A 21,793-nucleotide genomic window follows, 5' to 3' on the forward strand; every position below is an offset into this window, starting at 1 on the left:
GGAAAGAAAATAGATCAGTTAGTGAAAGGAACATACGAGTGAACTAACGGTTTTACGTTGGGGGAAAAATATTATGTGAAATAGGAAAATCAGGTGAATACAAACGTGCTTGTGCGCTTTTTTTCTTTGTTATTTATCTTTACCCAATATTTGACGGCAACTCGATTCGGGTGGTTCGACGTTGGATCGTAGGGGGTTGTGAGGGTCAGTAGTTCCTCTTTTTCGTTTCTTTTCTTCTCTTGTTAATGCTATTTCTTTTTATGTGACATGCGAGTGTTGACTTCCGTTTTCTTTTACTTTTTTCTCTTCTTTTTTTTTTTCGTTGGGTTTAATTTAACCGGGGGTTGGGTTGTTGTCTTCCTTCATTACAATTGTCATTGTCATTATGGTCCCTTGATCAACATTGCCCTCGGCGTTGGTGTTGCTCCTATTCAAACTTTGTTTCTTCACTTTTCGTTTATCCTGCGGTTATTTCGCATTCTGTTTCGTTTCTTATCGCCCTCCCCCTCCCAACCCCCATCCCGGTGCTCAGCTTTTGAAAGGGAGATAAATATCATTTGTGTTAACAATGACAGACGTAATGAGTGAACGAACGAATTATTTTTGGGAAACGTGTGCGTGTGTGTGTGTGTGTGTGTATGTGGTAATGTATGCGTCATAACTAAGGCTGAGGGCGTTTACTTCGCTTTTTCTTTAGGTCTTTTTTTTTTGTTGCGTATCCTTCTCCCACTTGAGACTATTTTTTTTACTCAAAGGAGGAAGACGGAAATGTTCGGAAGGAAGTTGTGGGTGGAAGAGATAGTAGTGAAGAGGAACCGGTCTCAAATGAAATTTGGAAATGTGTGCCATCCCCGTTTTTGGGCCTGTGCGTAACATATTTGCTCTCATAAATGATGCTAACATATGAGTACATATATGTATATATATATATATATGTATGTGTGTGTGTGTGTGTGTGTGTGTGTGAATTTACATATTCGGTAGTTTGTTACTTTGAGCTTTTACTCCCTTCATTTAATGTCTTGTTGTGGTAGTAGCAAACAATTGTGCACAACTCCGCTGGTCCCTGCAACTGGTGACATTTCTTTCCACTCCCCCCATGCTATTAAGTAAATATATATATTTATTTAATTTGTGGTCTTTTTCCCCATCTTGTCGTGTATGTGTGTGCGTGTTTGTAACTGGGAGTCGGAAATGGTAGTCGAGTTCCTCTACGCCGGTTCTTTCAGTTTGCAAAAGAAACTTTTTTTTTTTGCTACGGCCACTGGTGTTTTAACTTGTGTGTCCCCCCTCTATTTATTTTCATCTTTCTGTATCCCCAATATCACACCCTTTTTAAAAAAATTCCTACCCCTATTTCTCCTTATTTTTTTCTCCCTAGTTGCTTTATACCTCCCATTTTTTTTCCTGCGGCACTACGACTACTCATATATTTTTTCTTCGTTCTCTTTCTAAACTGTGCTTTTCTTACTGCCGTCACCACCTTCGAATTCATGCGCGTAGTTTCTTGCTTCATTTTTTTTTTTTGAAGTGCATGACTTTCATTAGTGTGCCTGTGTTTAGTTGAGTCTGACGACTGCGCCCTTCGTTACTGAAGGGTAACCCTGATTGCTGTTGTGTGCGTGTGTGGATTGTGGTGTAGGGAAGAGTAGGAAGGAAAGCGATCGTTTGCGCCCTGTAGATTTGTACAGCACGTTGAACTGTTGAGCTTTGTGAAATTCGCCAATTTATGCGGAACTCGCTCATTCAGCATACGCGAAACCTGTCAGCGACAAAGCAAATCACGGGGATTGTCTGCGACCACGTGGATGTCTTCACTTGGGGCCACTCCCCTCCTGAACAGCACGGCAATAAGTTTTCCTCAGGGAAAGCAACAGCGCCATTCTACAATGCGGGACAAAGGCGCTGCACACTCTGTGATGACCGTCTAGAAACTTCCTTCTCTGCTCACTGCGGCTACGTGGGGCATGTGGCGCGAGTGGGTATACTGGAGCGTGCAATGGAAATACTACAAAAGGGGGAAAAACGTGCGGCGAATGGAAAGAGTGGTGGTTTAGGTGGAAAAATAACAGATTTAGATGAAAGCATTAAGGCACTTGTGGGCACCTGGTGGTCTCGATTAAATGATACAAAGCGGGAACCGGCACTCGACTACAAGCGCATACCATCACTCAGCGCATCTACGACGAAAAAGCGATTGTGGCGTATGCGTTTCCTGCTGCAGTATTTGCGTGATAGAGGTATTATCCGCTACAGTTTGACTCCGGCAAAGGTAGCTGGCGCGGGAGATAACGCGTTTGTACGATCTGCCCGTTTCGAGAGAAGTGAGATGATTGGAGATAACATTGTAAAAGTTGTGGTCCCTGACCGCTTAGTTCGGCTCTTCCCTGCGGATGAGGGCGGTGTGACATATAAATTGGCTTCTATTCAACAACTGCTTGACAGTAATGAGGGATTATTGGAAATATACGACTATCTTGGCCTCAACAACATCATCGGCGTGAGGCTTCCAAACAACAAGACGAAGTCAGACGTTGTGGAGGCTTTGTTTGGTGAACTGCAGACATTTCTTTGGGCAAGCGAGTTGTCCTGTGGGTCGTGCCAGTACCCCGCATTTCCTACTGCTGAGCACCGTTATGTGCGCGCGTTAGTTGATCACTTATTGAATGAGCTTACGCATATGGTTATTATGTGGCGTGTTGAGAGCACCCTCGAGAACTCTAAGGAATATCTTGCCAAGTACCTTCTACAGGGCGCACGTCAAAATGGTAGTTTTTCTACTAGTGCTAGTGGTGCTACAATCGTAAAGGAGGTGGATTGTGACCGTTCCCGCTACGCTGTCTTGCCGCTGCTTTTGACGTTTCCTTACTCGACATCATCTGCCAATAAATCAGCGGGAGGAAAGCAGCCACCGCTTCAATCTTCGAGTTTGGCTGCAGCGAAAAGTGTGCAGGAAAGAGGGACGCCGCGGATGTTGTTTACCTCACCAGTAGCTATGCCAGCCGTTTTGCATTCGCATTACAACCCACCCCTTCGTATTGTGCGAACCATTAAGGATTATCAGCGTGAGATTTTAACGGTACTCGAAGAGGAGGAAGTTGTGTCTGCATTAATCCCTTGTACAGATTCTTCGTGGGGGATGAAAGAGGGAAATATGAATTCGCGGGAAACTGGGAGGAGGAAACCGCCACATGGGCAGATCCGCGCCCCATGGCACGAGTTGGCACTGGAAAAATATCCAAGATGGCGGTGTGACACTGAAGAAGCGGTGGTACGCCAAGCCTTGGAGCTTCGACTCATGCAGCGGAAGGTTTACACCAAAGAGACCAATTGGAGGGCATTAACTACCGCCATGGCTCAACGTCTCCTTCCGAATTCCCCATTGGAAGTAGATCCAGTAGGTGTACGGCCTGTTAGACAAACCGGAAGGTTGCTGTTGACTTTTGAAGGGACTACTGAGCGTAGAGCGGCACTCGCTACTAGCATGTGTTTTCCGTCGCTAGCACAATCGGCCGGCTGAATCGTCATTGGAGGTTTGCTTATACCTGCGCTTTGGCTTCTTTCTGCGAAATACTTTCACCGGTGCGCTTTTGGCTTCGGTTTTTCCTCTGTGTGGAGTGACGGCATTTGTTAACGAGCTGTGTTTGCCCTGCACCGAGCATTAAATTTATGGACTCGCCAGAGTTGCGCGTGCAGGGGAGTTGCTTAACTGTCAATTTAGTTACTGGATCCCCTAAACTGAATTGTTTGGCGCTCCGCACGTTTTGTCACGCATAGGTGGTTATGGCGGTTCGTTGCTCGTGAAAATTTCACCTCTGTGAAGGAAAACTTGTGGAACCACCGCTCTTCCTGAAAGATGCCACTTTCTCCTCCCTGTGGATGATCAGTGGTTGAATTGTAGATATTGAAAGCATCTATATGGCTTTATTGCGAGCGGAGTGCTCTGAAGAGGGAGTTGTGACCGGTGGGGCAAGCGGCGCCCTGTTCAGGTAACATTCCTTGTTACTTTTCCCTATCATGTCGTGGACTTGCTGGGCTGCTCGTTGTTCTTTTTTTGTTGTTCCGAAGTGTGAGAAAGGAGGATAGTGGGAAACCATTTAGCAAGACTTCTTGTCGTATTCCGATGGCTGCGGTGATGGTCCACGGGGGGCCGCTTGTTGGTGTGAGCGGTGGTATACCACTGTCGTGTTTTATTATTTAAGTGGTTTCTCTTTGTTTTCGTTTGACTTGGCTTCTTTTTTTTTTTTTATAGGACGCCTCACTTTTTAAGTGGAGGGTGTCGTATCCACTAACCCTTCCCCGCTGATCTCAGTTTCGCTGTTCATCACTTTCTGTTTCACATCCAATACTTCTTGTACTCATAATAAAGGCACCTAGACGTAATGTCTTTAACCCTCCAGAGCGAAAGCTTCCAGCACATTGTGCGTCTCCTCAACACGAACGTTGAGGGCAAACGCAAGGTCCCCTTTGCACTACGGATGGTGAAAGGTATTGGTATCCGTTTCGCATACATGGTCTGCAAAAAGGCTGGTGTTGATGTTGAGCGCCGTGCTGGTACGCTGTCACCTGAGGAGCTTGAGAAAATCTCTGAGGTGATCGCCGATCCCGCGAAGTTCAAAATCCCCGAGTGGTTCCTGAATCGTCAGCGCGACCCTAAAACTGGAAAGACGGAGCACCTGACTAGCTCGATGGTGGATACACGCTTGCGTGAGGACCTGGAACGGCTGAGGAAGATCCGTGCGCACCGTGGTGTTCGTCACGCCTATGGTCTGCGCGTTCGTGGTCAGCATACTTGCACGTCTGGCCGCCGTGGTAAGACTGTCGGTGTGTCCCGCACCAAGTAGGCGTAGGAACTCCACCTTAGGAAAGGCTGCCAAGAAAACTACCGTGTTTCATATTATTTCTTTTCTTTTTACTGAATTTTAAACATGTTCGGTGCCGCGACGCCACCGCTGGCTTTTTGCTAACGTAGTACACTATTCGGAAATATATTTAATGCTTGACCCCTGTTATACCACGCTTGTTCGTTCATTTCCGCCTTTTCCTCATTTTTGTTACTACTATATCTAACAACTATAATAACTTTAAGCAGGCAAACATAATGTCTTTAACCCTCCAGAGCGAAAGCTTCCAGCACATTGTGCGTCTCCTCAACACGAACGTTGAGGGCAAACGCAAGGTCCCCTTTGCACTACGGATGGTGAAAGGTATTGGTATCCGTTTCGCATACATGGTCTGCAAAAAGGCTGGTGTTGATGTTGAGCGCCGTGCTGGTACGCTGTCACCTGAGGAACTTGAGAAAATCTCTGAGGTGATCGCCGATCCCGCGAAGTTCAAAATCCCCGAGTGGTTCCTGAATCGTCAGCGCGACCCTAAAACTGGAAAGACGGAGCACCTGACTAGCTCGATGGTGGATACACGCTTGCGTGAGGACCTGGAACGGCTGAGGAAGATCCGTGCGCACCGTGGTGTTCGTCACGCCTATGGTCTGCGCGTTCGTGGTCAGCATACTTGCACGTCTGGTCGCCGTGGTAAGACTGTCGGTGTGTCCCGCACCAAGTAGGCGTAGGAACTCCACCATAGGAAGTATTGTTTGTCATGCTTTTATTCGTGGTTGTTGTCTCTTTTTTCTGTTTTCATGACTTGGTTTAATTTGTTGTAGGAACCACCTCGTCAGTATCTGGTGGAAGACCCCATGTATCACATTGTCTACCGTTGGTTTTATCACTTTAAAAATCTCTTTCATTTTCTATCACCCCTCGGTTTGACATAATCGCTGCGCACTATTCTTATTGTTCGCGCGGTGAAGTGTGTCAACGTTGTGTTTCTGTAGTATTACGTTGTGAGGAATTGTATTCCCCGAGAATGTCTATTTCCTACAAAGAGCTTATTGCTCTTCGTCGTGCACATTTGGCTCGCCAAGGGCAAAACGCACCGTTATCTCCAGGTCGGTCTGAGTTGCAGGCTTCACAGGTAGGTGCCTCCTCTGAGACCGCAGTGGTTAGGGTGGATGATGTTTCTCCTCAACTAGAAATCGAGGGAAGACCCCAAGAGACACTCCCGGAGTGGTTAGTGGATGAGCAGCAACCAACTGTTGGGCTTAGTCATCTTCCATGGTCCCAGTCAGTGGAGGGAAGATACACGACCGAGGAGGAGGTCCCCCGGGCTGAAGAACCAAAGGTCATGGTTCCTCACGAAACCATTAAGGGTGATTTGCCACGGATGGAAGTGATGAGACGCTGGCGTCGGAGGTACGACAAATATTCTCTCCTGGAATTGCTCAAGGAAAAAAACGTCGTTGCCGACGGTAGGTTTTCTTGGGAAGAATCCGAAGCCAACCAGTCACTTCTTCCTCTTCACGTTTTTGACAACGTAAGTTACGAGGAACTTTCACCGAGTGATTGGATGAGCAAGAGGGATGAGACGGGCGGTGTCGTATGTTTAGCTTTACCTGACGCCAATGTATGTTCGTGGGTTCGGGGGTGGGTGACGGGATGGGACGAAGAGACCAACGTGTTGACTGTGCGCCTGTGTGACGCGGGTGCCGCCACGGGTGACCCCAAACAAACAAAAGGGACCGTTGTGCGGCTTCACCGCTTGTATGTGTGTTTTAATGCAGAGAACCCGGAAAACTTTGCGGAACGGTTTGCGGGGGCGTACCGCATGCGAAATCTGCTGAAAAGTGTCCTTAGGCAGCAAACATTTGTCGATGCCATTCCAACAGATGAATTTCAGACGGTGGACCCGTACGCACTAGAACGTGTGCATCAGTTGTGTTTGAATACGCCGAAACTCCTCCAAAAACAAGATTTGCTGCAGGTGACCAAGGTTCTAAACGATGTACGATCGGACTACTCCCATGTAATGAACCGCGAGCTATTGAACCATACAGTGAAAAACGGCGCGCTCCAAGAGCTTCTGGGAGGTGCGGAACTTCCAGTTGATAGGCCACATGTCCAAGTGCAGAAATGCGGCGTGCACGAGCTTCGTCACAATTGCTTCCGAAGTATCGTGAGTTCTTTTCTATCCAACTCAATTACTGCCCGAAGTGAAATCGCTATTGCCATTTTGCAGCGTGTGCGCGAGGGTAATGAAGTCTTGATGGCTAGGAGAGTATTCCGAACGAGCAAGGTCCCAGATGAACAGGTTACACTTACTTTGAATGCGTTCGAGGATGTACAGGTTACGTCTGTGCGGGAAAATGCTCAGTTTGTGCGCGAAAAGTGGATTCCCGGCATTACTGAATTTATCAAACGCATATGCTCTGACTGCGATGAGAATGAGGATGTAACACTGAAGGTACGCGAGTGTGACTACGAGACATGCAAAGTGCGTGGCCTCATGAACACCATCACACTACAAATGGAAGATACCTTGCGCTGGGTGCTGACGAACGCACTTTCAGAGTTTGCGTCCTTTGTAGAGGAGTGTGCGAAGTACACTGTGAAGGTGCACAGCATGTTTGATGTTGAGGTTGTACCTCATCCAGACTTGAAACGCGCAAGGATTGTGCCACTCTTCAAGGTTTCTCTCGTAGATGGCGAAGAACGGAATTTGGTGTGGAGCTCATCAATTTCTGACTTCTTATCGATGCTTACGGAAGTTGTCTACCGATGTCTAGCGTTACATACCGGTGCTCGTTCGGTGGAGCGGCGCCTGTTTACCTTCCTCTTTGACAGCCACACGGCGTTTCTTTCTTCCCTGCACGACGATGATCCAGCGTGCACGTCGTGCTTGCGCAGGCTGACGGAAGCTGTTGAACGGGCTGGAAAACCTTTGGATGAATACATCGCGACCTTCGGTGACGTTCAAGAACTGATTGCACTTGATGTAAAGCAATACATAGAGGATTTCAAGCAAAAGTTCCCCACGACGAAAGGTGTGGAGGAAGAGATTCTGCGATATAACCAAAAGCAAAAGGATGTGTCCGAGATGATACCCCGTCAGAAGGACCTCGGTCTTTTTCAGGTTGACTGCACAGATTTGAAAAAGCGGCTCACATGGAAGTGTAATCAAGTTGTCAACTCTATTTTGGATGTGATGCTTAATCGTGCAAACACCAAGGCTACGTTTGTGATTAATTCCTTCCAGGAGCTTCGCGACACCCTTGTTAAACCGACTCGGACACCTGAGGAGGTCGTAGACCGCCAGGACTTCATCAAGGCAATTCCGGAGAAGGTTTTTGACCTTCAGGCTGTGATTAGTGAAATTCAGCAGGTTTATGCCATCCTAGATACATTCCATGTCCCGTTTAGTGAAGAAGACTTCAACAAGAAGTGGACAGCGATATCATGGCCAGCACGTCTCGATGATGACATCATTCAGAGACAAGTCGATCTCGAGCAGACGAAGCGTAGTCTTACCCTCAACTTGCGGAAGTCACAAGAGGCGTTTAGTGAGAAGGTGGTGCAGTTGCAACATACGGTGGCCTCATTCAACCGTCGCTCCAATGTGAACAAAATGAATGAGATTGTAGGGGATGTCAACAACATATTGGAAAACATCAGACAACTTTTGGAGACAGCAAACGAATTCAACACGCACGAGAACCTCTTACTTCTGGAGAAGACAGATTACACGATGGTACGGGATCTCCAGTCCGACTTCGAACCGTATGCCTCGTTGTGGCTCACTGTGCACGATTGGAACGTTGCCTTGCGTGAGTGGCAGGCTCGACCATTTCCTGAGATCGATGCAGAGGCCATGGAGAAGCGAGTAATGAACAATTATCACACAATATCAAGATGCTGCGTGGATCCAAAACTCACCGAACTACTAACTGAAATCGCGAAGAAGACGAAGGCGAAGATAGAGGAATTCCAACCCATATTGCCTTTCGTTAAGTTTCTCCGCACCGAGGGCATGAAGGATAGACATTGGGACCAAATCTCCAAAGAGATTGGCCGCGATATCCGCCCAGGAAAGACAATCATGACGATTAGTGATGTAAAACCTTTGATGACAGTTGAGTATGAAGAAATTTTGCTCCGTATATCGGAGGTGGCGTCCCGCGAGTACCAGATAGAGACTTCACTGAGGAAGATGAAGGAGGAGTGGGAAAAGATATCTTTCGACGTCCAGCCGTACAAGAGCACAGGGTGTTATCTCGTTACGAAGGATGCGGTGGACACGATACAAGAAGTGTTGGACGACCAAATGCTTATCACCCAATCCCTTGGCTTCTCACCTTTTAAGAAAATGTTCGAAGCGGACATTGCAGCCTGGGAAGCGTCCCTTAAGCGGGTGCAGTGCGTAATGGATGAGTGGCTTATCTGTCAAAAGGCGTGGCTGTACCTAGAACCAATTTTCCAGTCGGAGGACATCACACGCCAACTGCCTAGGGAGACGGAGCGCTTCAAGAAGGTTAACGGGAACTGGCATTACCTCACCAATGAGGCCCATGAGAAAAAACTAGTGTTAGATTTCTGCGCAATACCTGACAGTTTGAGTAAATTCAAGGATAATAATGATGAACTGGAGCTAATTCAGCGCGGGTTAAACCAGTACCTTGCAAGCAAGAGGAGTGCATTCGCTCGGTTCTACTTTCTTTCGGATGATGAACTGCTTACGATCCTTTCCGAGGCTCGTGATCCAAGGAAGATACAGCCTCATTTCCGCAAATTGTTTGAGAACATCATGGAGATTGATATGCGTGACCCCGGAAACGAAATGTTCGGTATGTACTCGCAGATGCGCGAGTACGTGCCTTTCGACCAGGGTATTCTTCCCCGTAGAAACATTGAGAATTGGCTCAGTGAGATCGAACACATGATGCGGATTTCGATTCGCTCTCAACTGTCAAAGGGCGTGAAGGACTGTGCCGAAAAGGGTCGTCAGAATCTTATTCTCAATGCTCCTGGCCAAGTTGCTATCGCTGTAAGTCAAATCATGTGGACAGCGAGCTGTGAGAGCAGTATCAAGGAGCATGGGTCTTTGGAACCCTATATGCCGAAGGCAAGGGAAAATCTAATGAGTCTTGTGGAAACGGTACGGCAACCTCTCTCTACGTTGCAACGTGTGAACATTAGTGGTCTCATCACTATTGAAGTTCATGCAAAGGATATTGTGGAGAAGTTAACCGAAGATAAAGTTGATAGCATTTACGCATTTGAATGGATTTCTCAACTTCGCTCGTACTGGGAAAACAATGACTGCTATTTGCGTCAAGTTGAGGCGCAGTTTCAATATGGTGGTGAGTACCTTGGCAACAGCACCCGTCTTGTCGTGACGCCACTTACTGACCGTATCTACCTGACGCTCACTGGGGCCATGCATATGTTCCTTGGTGGTGCACCTGCAGGTCCAGCTGGAACAGGTAAAACAGAAACTGTGAAAGATCTTGCCAAAGCGGTCGCAAAGCAGTGCGTCGTGTTTAACTGTCAGGAAGGTATGACGTACGCATCGATGGGTAAATTTTTTAAGGGTTTGGCACAAGCGGGTGCATGGGCGTGTTTCGATGAATTTAACCGTATTGACGTAGAAGTGCTCTCCGTTGTGGCGCAGCAGGTTTCAACGCTTCAAGAAGCCTCTCGGTCGAAGCAGTTTCGAATTCCCTTCGAGGGGACAGAAATTATTGTTGATCCCTCGTATTCTGTGTTCATCACGATGAATCCAGGTTACGCTGGACGTACGGAGCTTCCAGATAACCTGAAAGTTCTGTTCCGCCCCGTTGCGTGTATGGTACCGGACTATGCTATGATCGCCGAAATTCGTCTATTCTCCTTTGGATACTCCAACTCTCGTACATTGGCCCAGAAAATGGTTGCGACATTCCGGTTGAGTTCTGAGCAGCTTTCATCTCAAGATCACTACGATTTTGGTATGCGTGCTGTGAACACTGTCATTTCGGCTGCTGGGCTAATGAAGCGCGAGTGCCCCGATGAAGAGGAAGATGTCCTGCTACTCCGGGCGCTGCACGATTCCAATGCACCTAAATTTTTGGACGAGGATCTCCTTTTGTTCTCTGGCATTATCTCCGATTTGTTTCCCGGTGTCGAGCTTCCGACGCGCGATTATGGTTCTTTGCTCTCGACTCTAAAAGAGAAAGCTGTAACCTTCCGCGTTGAACCTACGGACATGTTCCTCAAGAAGTGCATACAACTCTATGAGATGAACATACTTCGGCACGGCCAAATGCTGGTTGGACCAACAATGGGTGGGAAGACATCTGCTTCTCGCGTTCTGCAGGCCGCAATGACAAAGCTTCGAGTGGAACTAAATGAGGAACGGTACGCCCAGGTTTGCATACATGCTCTGAATCCGAAGTCTATTACGATGGCCCAACTCTATGGTGGCTTTGACGATGCCACTGGTGAATGGCGCGACGGGCTCATCGGTGAACTTTTTCGGATAGCCGCTCGGGACACAACGGACACCAAGCAGTGGATTTATTTTGATGGGCCAGTGGATGCCCTGTGGATTGAATCAATGAATACCGTGCTAGACGACAACAAGAAACTTTGTCTGATATCTGGTGAGATTATTGCCATGACACCGTACATGAGTTGCTGGTTTGAAGTGGAGGATCTGGCTGTTGCGTCTCCCGCTACTGTGTCTCGCGCCGGTATGATTTACATGGAACCTTTGGGGTGTATTGGTGTAGATGCCTTCATCAAGACATGGAAGGATTACCGCCTTCCCTCGAGCATGGAGCCGTACAAGGATGAGTTGGAGAAACTATGCTCTGAACTCTTTCCCCTTCTTATTGAATTTGTGCAGCAGCAGGTGGTGGAATACTGCCCTTCCGTGTGGCCCAATCTTTTGATTTCATGCTTTAACATATATGAGGTGCTTTTGGAACCCTTTACACCCACGCGAATCGCAGAGGTACCGGAGGAACAGCTGACAAAATTGAAAGCAGTGTACATGCACCTTTTTGTCTTTTCAGTTGTGTGGTCCTTCGGTGCAACAGGGGACCGAGAGAGTCGTAAGCCCTTTGACTGTTTTCTGCGCACATCGTTGGCAAATTTGGGCGTGCTCATTTCACTCCCACCCATTGGATGTATTCAAGATTACGAGTTCTGCGTGGAGCAGGGGCGTTGGATCCCCTGGACCGAGCGACTCCCACCCTTCATGGCCAAGGTAACAGCGAACACCTTTGCGGAAATCATTGTGCCCACAGCTGATGTGGTGTGTTACAAATTTCTCAACCGTTTGCTGCTGCAGAAGTCGTTCCACACGCTGTGCTGCGGTCCTACGGGTACGGGGAAAACAGTGGTACTCCAGCAGCTTTTGATGCACGAGATGCCAAAGGAGTTCACACCAATCTTCTTCACGTTTTCTGCTCGCACAAGTGCCAACCAAACGCAAGACCTTATCTTCTCCAAGTTTGAAGTCCGACGTCGTGCAACCCCGCAAATTTGGGGCGCCCCAGTCAACAAGAAATTTGTCATTCTTATTGACGATATGAACATGCCGGTGAAGGAGCAGTACGGCGCTCAACCACCTATTGAGATTTTGCGGCAGTACATGGATTACAAGGGATGGTATGATCGCAAGACGCGTGAGTTCTTTAATATTGTTGATATTGTCTTTTCTGGTGCTATGGGTCCACCAGGCGGTGGTAGAACACACATCAGCCAAAGATTCTTGCGACATTTTAATCTCATTGCGTTTCCAGAGGTTAATGAGGGAAGTATGGACCGTATCTTTGGTTCCATTCTGGATGCATACTTCAAACCTTTTAGTGAGGAGGTTTGTCAACTGCTGCCACAGGTGTTGAAGGCATCCATTGCTGTGTTTAATACGGTAACCAAATCGCTACGCCCAACTCCGTCGCGGTCCCACTACTTGTTTAACCTGCGTGACCTTGCTAAGGTGATCAGTGGTTTAATAATGGCTACGCCCGAAACAACAAACTGCGCGGTTGGTCTTCTCCGCCTTTGGATTCACGAAGAGATGCGGACATTTAAGGATCGTCTCATCACTGACGCAGACAGACAATGGTTTGACCAACAGCTACGGAAGCAGGTCGAAGAGAGATTTCATATGCGTTTCAGTGAAGTGGTGCCCCCAGAAAGGGGCACTGACGGATTGCTTTTTGCGGATTTCATTGGGAAGAAGGACGTCGCTAATCGGTACCAAGAGGTGACCTCCCCGGAGGAGCTTGTCGCAGTTCTGAAGAAGAAGTTAGATGAGTACAACTTTGTTGCCTTCCACAAACTGCACATTGTGATGTTTTCGTATGCCGTTGAGCATATCTGTCGCATAGCCCGCGCCACCCGAAAGCCTAATGGCCACGTTCTGTTGTTAGGCGTTGGTGGTTCAGGGAGGCAGTCCCTGTCGCGCATTGCGGCGTTTATTAATGACTTCGAAACCTTTCAAGTTGAGATTACGAAGGGATATTCGACAAATGCTTGGCGTGAAGACATTAAGAAGGCACTTCGGCGTGTGGCTTTTCAGAACAAACAGGTTCTCTTTCTTTTCACCGACACACAGATTGTACATGAAGCGATGCTGGAGGACGTTAACAACCTGCTAAACTCAGGCGAGGTGCCGAACCTTTTTGAGGGTCCTGATTTGGACGAGGTGTTTACAGCCATGAAGCCTGTTTGCATTGCTGAGAATATTTCTCTCGACAAGGTGGGTATGTACGCTCGATTTGTCAAGTTTTGCAAGTTTAATCTTCACGTTTCCCTTTGTATGTCGCCTCTGGGAGAAACTTTCCGAGGACGTCTCCGGATGTTTCCAGCACTAGTGAACTGCTGTACAATTGACTGGTTTACAGCGTGGCCCGCTCAGGCACTGCACAGTGTTGCTCATAATTACCTCAGCAACATGAAATTACTCACCCCCAAGGAAGTGGAAAGCTGTACTGAACTTTGTGTAATGATACACGAATCTGTGGAGAAAATGTCGGAGCGCTTCCTCGAGGAGACACGGCGTCATGCGTACGTTACACCAACGTCATTCCTTGAGCTATTGCAAACTTTTAAACTTATTCTCGAGTCTCAAACGGCCAAGGGGAACATTACCAAGCAACGACTGCAGAATGGTATGGAAAAACTTCGTGAAACTGAAGACGCAGTAGCTGGTTTGCAGCAGTCTCTGGCCGAAAACCAGCCCATTCTTTTGCAGAAGAGCGAATCTATCAAGAAACTGATGGAGGAGATAATCGTTCAAACAGAATCCGCCGAGGAAACGAAGCAGGAGGCCGAGAAGGAAGAAGCTGCCGTCGCTGCGAAGCAAAGGGAATGTGCTTCCATCGAGGCCGAGGCTCAGGAACAGCTTAGTGAGGCGCTGCCAGAGTTGGATCGGGCTTTAGACAGTTTGGCGAACTTGAAGTCTTCACAAATTACTGAGGTGGCTGGTTATAAGGCGCCAACACCCGGTGTCGTCATGACGATGCAGGGTATTGCTATTCTTTTCCAGATCAAACCTGTTATGCGTGCTGGTGGTCCCATGGAAGAGAAGAAGCCCGATTACTGGGCAACAGCAAAGGAACAACTCTTGAACAACCCCAATGCATTATTGCAGCGGCTCATTAACTACGACAGGGAGCACATCAATGAACGCCTTATCCAAGCTGTAATGCCCTTAGTTTCTTCGGAAGACTTTACGCCAAAAAAGATTGCGGGTGCCAGCCAGGCTTGTGCTGCTATGTGCCAGTGGACGCACGCTATGGTCAAGTTTCATTATGTTAACAAGAAGGTGGAACCACTGCGGCAACGGCTAGCCGTTGCGCAGGAAGATAACCGAGTGTTCCAAGAAAAGCTCCGCATTGCTCAAGTGCGGCTGGAAGCGGTCGCAATGAAGTTGGAGCGGTTGCAAGACGATAAGACCCGTGCTGAAAACGAGATGCAGGAACTAGAGCAGGTGGTTCGTATGACCGAGTTGAAACTTGCGAGGGCGGATATGCTTATTGACGGTTTGGGAGGGGAGAAAAAGAACTGGACAAATACCGTGCGGGAGATTGACGAGAATTTTAAGTATTTAGTGGGCGACATGCTAGCTGCTGCGGGGCAGATTGCATACGTTGGACCGTTCACAGCGACGTATCGCAGTGAACTACTAACGCAATGGACAGCTGAGCTGGATAGACATAAGCTCGTCCACCACCCTCAACTTTCCGTCTTTTACACCATGCAGGACCCCATTGTGACACAGGGTTGGAATGTAAATGGCCTGCCTACGGATATGCTGTCAGTCGAAAACGCCCTCATCATGAGCAACGCACGCCGGTGGCCACTCATGATTGACCCACAAACTCAAGCAAATAAGTGGATCAGACAGACATATCCCGATGGACTAGAGATCCTGAAACCAACCCAAAAGGATTTAGTGAAGCGCATTGAGTACGCCGTTCGATCGGGACGGCCCGTACTATTGGAGAATGTAGGGGAAAATATTGATGCCACCCTTGCGCCGCTTCTAGCCAAACAGACGTTTATAGAGGGTGGACAAGAGATGATCCGTCTTTCCGAGCATCCGATCCCGTGGAATCCAGATTTTAAGTTCTTTATGACCACAAAGTTACCGAACCCGCACTATATCCCCGAGGTAATGGTGCAGGTGACGCTGCTTAACTTTTTCATTACTCCTCAGGGACTTGAAGACCAGCTGCTTGGTGTTGTGGTTGGGCAAGAACGAAAGGAACTAGAGATGCGTAGGAGCGATCTTATCAAGACAAATGCAGCGATGCGGGCGGAGGTTGCAAACATCCAAACGACGATTTTGCGGAAGATGGAGGAGGTCAAGGGTGATATTCTAGATGATGAGAGCCTCATTGAATACTTGAAACAGTCGAAAACCACAACCAAGGAGATCAATGACAAAGTGGCGGAAGCAGAGCAGGCTGAAATAGAGATTAACGCCAGTCGTGAACTCTACCGCCCGGTGTCGCGTCACTCCTCATGCTTATACTTCTGCTGCGCGACGCTTTCCAATGTAGACCCTATGTATCAATATTCTTTGCAGTGGTTTGTTCGGTTGTTTATTAATGGCATTGAATCGTCGGAAGCTTCCGACAACCTGGAGACGCGGCTTCAGAATCTTCAGGACTACTTTACGTACAGCTTCTACCAAAATATCAGTCGCTCACTTTTTGAGAAACACAAAATCATGTTTTCGTTCTACTTGTGTATACGGATTCTGCAGCAGAAGGACGCCATCGACGAGTCTGAATTCCGCTTCCTCCTTCAAGGCCCTTCGGTAACATTCAAAACGATGCCTAACCCATCACCCTCCTGGCTCACGGAGTCTACGTGGTTAGATCTCTGTTATCTGTCGAAGAAGTTCCCTGTGTTCAACGGTTTCGAAGCTCACATTTCCAGAAATGTCGATTTCTACAGGGGAATTTTCATGTCTCCCTCAGCGCACAAGGAGGCGCTGCTACCACCGTATGAGAAGGAAGTTACTCCGTTGCAGAGGATGATGTTCCTCAGATGTCTTCGACCCGATAAGTTAATGGAAGCTGTGCAAGATTTCGTCAGCAGTGAGCTAGGAGAACGCTTCATCCGCCCACCGCCGTTTGACTTATTTACCTCCTTCAAGGAATCCAGTCCAACAGCGCCGCTTATTTTCATACTCTCTCAGGGAGCGGATCCATTCGAGGACTGGAAGAAGTTTGCGGAGCAAAACAACATGGGTAAAAAATTGTCGGATATTTCACTAGGTCAAGGCCAAGGTCCGAGAGCCGAGCGGATGCTGCAAGAGGGCATGGAGAATGGTACATGGGTACTCTTGCAGAACTGCCACCTGGCAACATCATGGATGCCAACACTTGAACGGTTAGTAGAGGGAATGAAGTACGGTATTCATTCCTCTTTCCGACTGTGGCTTACCTCTATGCCTAGTCCTCACTTCCCTGCAACGGTTCTGCAGAACGGTGTGAAGATAACCAATGAACCACCTAAGGGAATGCGAGCTAATGTCACACGTTCTGTGTTGAGTTACCGTCCGGATTACCTGGACACTTGCAAGAAGTCAACAGAGTTTAAAAAGCTTTTCTTCGCCATGTCGTTCTTCCACGCCCTTATCCAGGAGCGTAGGAAGTTTGGTCCGCTAGGGTGGAATATTCCGTACGAGTACACTTCCGGAGATTTGGGTTGTTGTGTGGCGCAGATTCGAATGTTCCTTGACAAGTACGAAGAAATTCCCTACAAGGTCATCAAGGAATTGAGTGGAAACATTCACTATGGCGGCCGTGTTACGGACGATTGGGATCGTCGAACACTGAATACATTGTTGGAGGTGTTTGTACATCCTGATGTGATGAAGGATGGCTACAAATTTTCTCCGTCGGGCACCTACAATTCTATACCTGTTGGATCACAGAAGAGCTATCTAGATTACATTGAGACCTGGCCGATGAATACAAACCCTGAAATATTTGGCTTGCACGAAAATGCAGACATCACGTGCGCACGTAATGAAACATTTGAGACATTAGAGGCAATTCTCTCTCTGCAGGGCGAGGCTGCGCCGAAGAGTGCCTCAGGTCAGTCTCCGGATGAGGTGGTTGTGGAGTTAGCTAAACTTATTAGAAAGCGCGTAAGTGAGCCATTTAATATTCCCGATTTTCAGAAGAAGTATCCAACAATGTATGAAGATTCTATGAACACTGTGTTGGTGCAGGAGGCCATTCGATTCAATCGTCTCACCGCTGTTGTGCGCGAAACGCTGGAAGCCCTTCCCCTTGCTATTAAAGGTGAGGTGCTGATGAGCCGGGAACTGGAGGAGGCATACCGCTGTCTCTACAATAATCAAGTGCCTGCACAATGGGCTGAACGTGCTTATCCGAGTCTCAAACCACTTGGAGCTTGGGTGGATGACTTGGTTATGCGTTTGGAGATGATTTCATCATGGTACGAAGAGGGTCATCCGTCTGTTTACTGGATTTCAGGATTTTACTTTCCTCAAGCATTCCTTACAGGCATTTTACAGAATTTTGCGCGTAAGATGCAAATATCCATTGATACGGTCAGTTACGGCTTCGAGTGGATGAAAGATGACCCTGAGAAAATCACTAGCCATCCAAAAACTGGTTGCTATGTCCACGGTGTTTTTATTGAAGGTGCAAGGATTGACCGCAGCAGCCTCAAACTTGTGGAGTCGATGCCGAAGGTGCTGTTCGAACAGGCTCCTTTATTGTGGTTACAACCCATCATAAACAGAGAGAAGCCAACTGATAGTGTTTACATTTGCCCACTTTACAAAACCCTGCGTCGTGCAGGTACGCTAAGCACCACTGGGCACTCCACAAACTATGTTCTCACTGTCGAGATACCTACGTCCGTTTGTCCCAAACACTGGGTGAAGCGCGGCGTTGCTATGGTTTGCGCGTTGAATACGTAAAAACATTCGTCGAAACGCCATGTACCTGAGAGGAGGTCATTATTTCCTGTTTTTGTTGTGTGTCTGTGTAAACCTGTTTATGTGTTTAGTTGTCTTTTTTGTTGTTGGTTGACTTGAACATTTAGATGCAGGACAGTTCCGTCTACTTATTTTTCTTACCCACCTCCCCTTTTTTATCTTTTTTTCTCCTTCGTTAACTTTTCAAACCCACTTTATGTACACAGTATTCTATAGAGAAATAAGGGGGGGGAAGAGACCGTTTTTCTTTGATGACTCGGGACTTTCCAGTGGGTGGATGTACACGTTCGATACGCCATGAGTATGTATTTCTCTACACCCATATACATCTCGTACTAACTTTCTTTTATTTCTGAACCTCGCACTTCAAGACTCGTACTTGTATTTTCCCCGTTCACCATATTTCATTTCCTCTCTTCCTCCATCTTTTTGTTCCTTCGGATAATATACGTTACATATAGCGTCCTTATATTCAGCAAGGGGGGAAAATGACAGAAACAGCAACAGTTCGATGATTTGGGTGGCAATTCGACTACCTCATTGCGACCTATGGTGAGGTTATTGTTTTTTTTGTACGTGTGGGAGGGGAATTCGCTACTACTTTCTGTGGGGGGATTGACTCGCTGCAATTTCCTCTTGTGAACATATGAGTCGCGTGTCTTGCGTTACCATGATCGGACAGAGTGATGGTGAAGGGCATATGCTTTTGTTATGCAATATGTGTGCTGGTGAAGTAATTATTCCGTGTGTGTGTTTGTGTGTGATCTACCTTCTCATTGGTATCATATATGTGATGCTGTGGTGTGTAACGTGCTCGAGTGGATGTATGAATAAAATGAGACTACGACAGAATATTTCATTTCTTCGTTTTCTAATGCTCTTGTCCTACACAACTCCTCAATGTAGTCAAGTGACAAATCTATTAATGTGTCCCCACCTGTTGTTTCCGATCCTTACGGCCATTTCCCGTCAACAACACGCGCTGCATGTAAATATGCAGAGATTCGTACAACTCTGTAGTTTGTGGAATAGCGCAAGTTGTTTTAGAGGTTGAATGAACCCGGGTTGAGTTGCATAGAGCTACGATTACAATGGAGGTACAAGCTATCAACACGGATTGAAGGAGAGGTATAACTAATGCAGGTATACGAGTATTTAAATAGTGTATATTACCTCTTCCCTTTGAGGGCAAATATATTCTTAACTTTATAACAAAGAATAGGTGTACAACGTTAATGTATACAATACTTCTGGTTTGCTGTTTTAAAAATTATTGTCTTTGTTCCTTTTTCGTACAAATTACTGTTACGACTTCACTTCCCCTTCCTGTTGGTCTTCTTCATTTATGCCTGACCACCGGACAGCGCATCAGTAACATGACCACATACGTCCCAAAGAGCTCGCGCGATGATGTATACCGCTTCTTCTTCACGGAGGGCGTTGTTTCCTGCAAGAAGGACCCCCTCGGCACGTGGAAGGGAACTCTTGGTGGCAAGACGTTCAAGCTTCCCACTCTACAGGTAATGCAACTGATGCGTTCCCTGAAGAGCCGTGGCCTCATTAAGGAGCAATTCGCCTGGCGCCACTTCTACTGGACTCTAAATGATGAAGGCATCAACTACATGCGGAAATACCTCTATCTGGGAGCAGATGCTGTGCCGAACACTCACAAGGTGGATCACAAGACCTTTGAACGCGAAGGCGGACGCGGGCGTGGGCGCGGTGATGGCCGTGGCCGTGGGCGCGGGTTCGGACGTGGCCGTGGCGAGGGCCGTGGCTTCGGACGTGGACGCGGTGAAGGCCGTGGCCGTGGTTTCCATAGTGAGCGCGACCAGTACCGCGCCGGTGCTGCTGCCCAAGGCGAGGATGCCGCGCCCGTTGCTGCGGTTGAGTAGGAACGGTTTGGGTTACTGATGGCATTGTGTTTGTGTGGTGTTTATTTTACTAATTTATGCTTAACTGCGTCTCGTCTTGGTCATCTTACGGTGGTCATTGTTGGTCGTTGGTTTCTACAACCACTAAATGGCTGAGCGGTTATTTTTGTTTAAGGGGGCTGGAGGCGGACTCTATCATTCTTATGATTCTTTTTGTTTTTCCCAAACTAGGTAGACAGTGAGTGCTGACGGGTCCGAAGACTTGTGCGATGATGTGTACCGCTTCTTCAGGGAGGGCGTTGTTTGCTCCGAGAAGGACCCCCTCGGCGCGTGGAAGGGAAGTCTTGGCGAGAAAACTTTTAAAATTCTCAATGCGCAGTTTACAGAAGTGTTAAAATCGCCAAAGAGTCATGGCCTTGTCAAAGAACAGTCTCCTCGGCACAGCGTGTGGTGGACGCTGAATGTCGACGGCGTGAACTACATGCGGAAATACCTCTGCTTAGACGGGGATGTGATGCCGCCCCGTGACAAAGTGGATGCGGAGCCACACAAAAGCGACGCCACAAATGGCAGTTGTGGTGGGCGCGGAGGGGGTGGGAGACGCGGTGGATTCGGTTTTTTTTGGGAGGGGTGGTCCTCCTCCTACAGCAGAAGATAGGAATGGATTTCCTTCGGTTGAGAAATGAGAACTTTTGGGTTCTTGTGTGACGGTTTGTCCGCAGAGTGACTTGTTAATTTTCATCAATACATACACCCCTTAAAGTCTTCCCAGCGTGGAGTAGGCTATGCGCTACGTTACCGTTCTCATTTTGTTTCCTCGAAATATTAAGTCAAATTTATCTAAATTTGTATCTTGGTTTAGGGTAGCCGACCACATCTTTGCTATTATCGCTCTATTCCACCTTTTTTTTCTTTTACAACGACAAATAGGCAAACAATGACCACATACGTCCCAAAGAGCTCGCGCGATGATGTATACCGCTTCTTCTTCACGGAGGGCGTTGTTTCCTGCAAGAAGGACCCCCTCGGCACGTGGAAGGGAACTCTTGGTGGCAAGACGTTCAAGCTTCCCACTCTACAGGTAATGCAACTGATGCGTTCCCTGAAGAGCCGTGGCCTCATTAAGGAGCAATTCGCCTGGCGCCACTTCTACTGGACTCTAAATGATGAAGGCATCAACTACATGCGGAAATACCTCTATCTGGGAGCAGATGCTGTGCCGAACACTCACAAGGTGGATCACAAGACCTTTGAACGCGAAGGCGGACGCGGGCGTGGGCGCGGTGATGGCCGTGGCCGTGGGCGCGGGTTCGGACGTGGCCGTGGCGAGGGCCGTGGCTTCGGACGTGGACGCGGTGAAGGCCGTGGCCGTGGTTTCCATAGTGAGCGCGACCAGTACCGCGCCGGTGCTGCTGCCCAAGGCGAGGATGCCGCGCCCGTTGCTGCGGTTGAGTAGGAACGGTTTGGGTTATTCGTTTACCATCTCCATTCATAATTTTTCACACCCGTTTTCTTAAATTTGAAGATGTTTCATTTTATATTTTTAATCCTATACTAAGGAGGAAAATTGTGTGCTCTGCTTTACTTTTGTTAGTGTCAAGCAATGT

General features: G+C 47.8%; 6 protein-coding genes across 6 annotated transcripts, besides 5 other annotated features; all 6 read left to right on the forward strand.

Annotated features, from left to right (window-relative positions):
* The first annotated feature begins 286 nt into the window (after positions 1-286).
* Positions 287-324: a sequence feature (T-rich).
* Positions 325-612: 288 nt separating this feature from the next.
* Positions 613-643: a microsatellite.
* Positions 644-908: 265 nt separating this feature from the next.
* Positions 909-934: a microsatellite.
* Positions 935-966: a microsatellite.
* A 144-nt stretch (positions 967-1,110) lies between these two features.
* Positions 1,111-1,134: a sequence feature (AT_rich).
* Positions 1,135-1,729: 595 nt separating this feature from the next.
* Positions 1,730-3,520, forward strand: Tb10.70.1750 (RNA editing complex protein MP67; the record flags this gene model as incomplete). Its single annotated transcript, XM_817684.1, has 1 exon — positions 1,730-3,520. One exon carries the CDS (start codon positions 1,730-1,732, stop codon positions 3,518-3,520), a length of 1,791 nt encoding a protein of 596 aa, XP_822777.1.
* An 862-nt stretch (positions 3,521-4,382) lies between these two features.
* On the forward strand, positions 4,383-4,844 carry Tb10.70.1740 (40S ribosomal protein S18, putative; the record flags this gene model as incomplete). Its single annotated transcript, XM_817685.1, has 1 exon — positions 4,383-4,844. The coding sequence occupies one exon, from the start codon at positions 4,383-4,385 to the stop codon at positions 4,842-4,844; it is 462 nt and encodes a 153-aa protein (XP_822778.1).
* A 257-nt stretch (positions 4,845-5,101) lies between these two features.
* On the forward strand, positions 5,102-5,563 carry Tb10.70.1730 (40S ribosomal protein S18, putative; the record flags this gene model as incomplete). Its single annotated transcript, XM_817686.1, has 1 exon — positions 5,102-5,563. One exon carries the CDS (start codon positions 5,102-5,104, stop codon positions 5,561-5,563), a length of 462 nt encoding a protein of 153 aa, XP_822779.1.
* Positions 5,564-5,865: 302 nt separating this feature from the next.
* Tb10.70.1720 (dynein heavy chain, putative) lies at positions 5,866-18,294 on the forward strand (the record flags this gene model as incomplete). The annotated part of the gene is made up of 1 exon (XM_817687.1): positions 5,866-18,294. The coding sequence occupies one exon, from the start codon at positions 5,866-5,868 to the stop codon at positions 18,292-18,294; it is 12,429 nt and encodes a 4,142-aa protein (XP_822780.1).
* A 1,253-nt stretch (positions 18,295-19,547) lies between these two features.
* On the forward strand, positions 19,548-20,207 carry Tb10.70.1690 (40S ribosomal protein S10, putative; the record flags this gene model as incomplete). Its single annotated transcript, XM_817688.1, has 1 exon — positions 19,548-20,207. One exon carries the CDS (start codon positions 19,548-19,550, stop codon positions 20,205-20,207), a length of 660 nt encoding a protein of 219 aa, XP_822781.1.
* Positions 20,208-21,123: 916 nt separating this feature from the next.
* Tb10.70.1670 (40S ribosomal protein S10, putative) lies at positions 21,124-21,642 on the forward strand (the record flags this gene model as incomplete). The annotated part of the gene is made up of 1 exon (XM_817689.1): positions 21,124-21,642. The coding sequence occupies one exon, from the start codon at positions 21,124-21,126 to the stop codon at positions 21,640-21,642; it is 519 nt and encodes a 172-aa protein (XP_822782.1).
* Positions 21,643-21,793: the final 151 nt, after the last annotated feature.

This window comes from Trypanosoma brucei, chromosome 10, assembly GCF_000002445.2.
Source record: "Trypanosoma brucei brucei TREU927 chromosome 10, whole genome shotgun sequence".
NCBI lineage: Eukaryota > Euglenozoa > Kinetoplastea > Trypanosomatida > Trypanosomatidae > Trypanosoma > Trypanosoma brucei.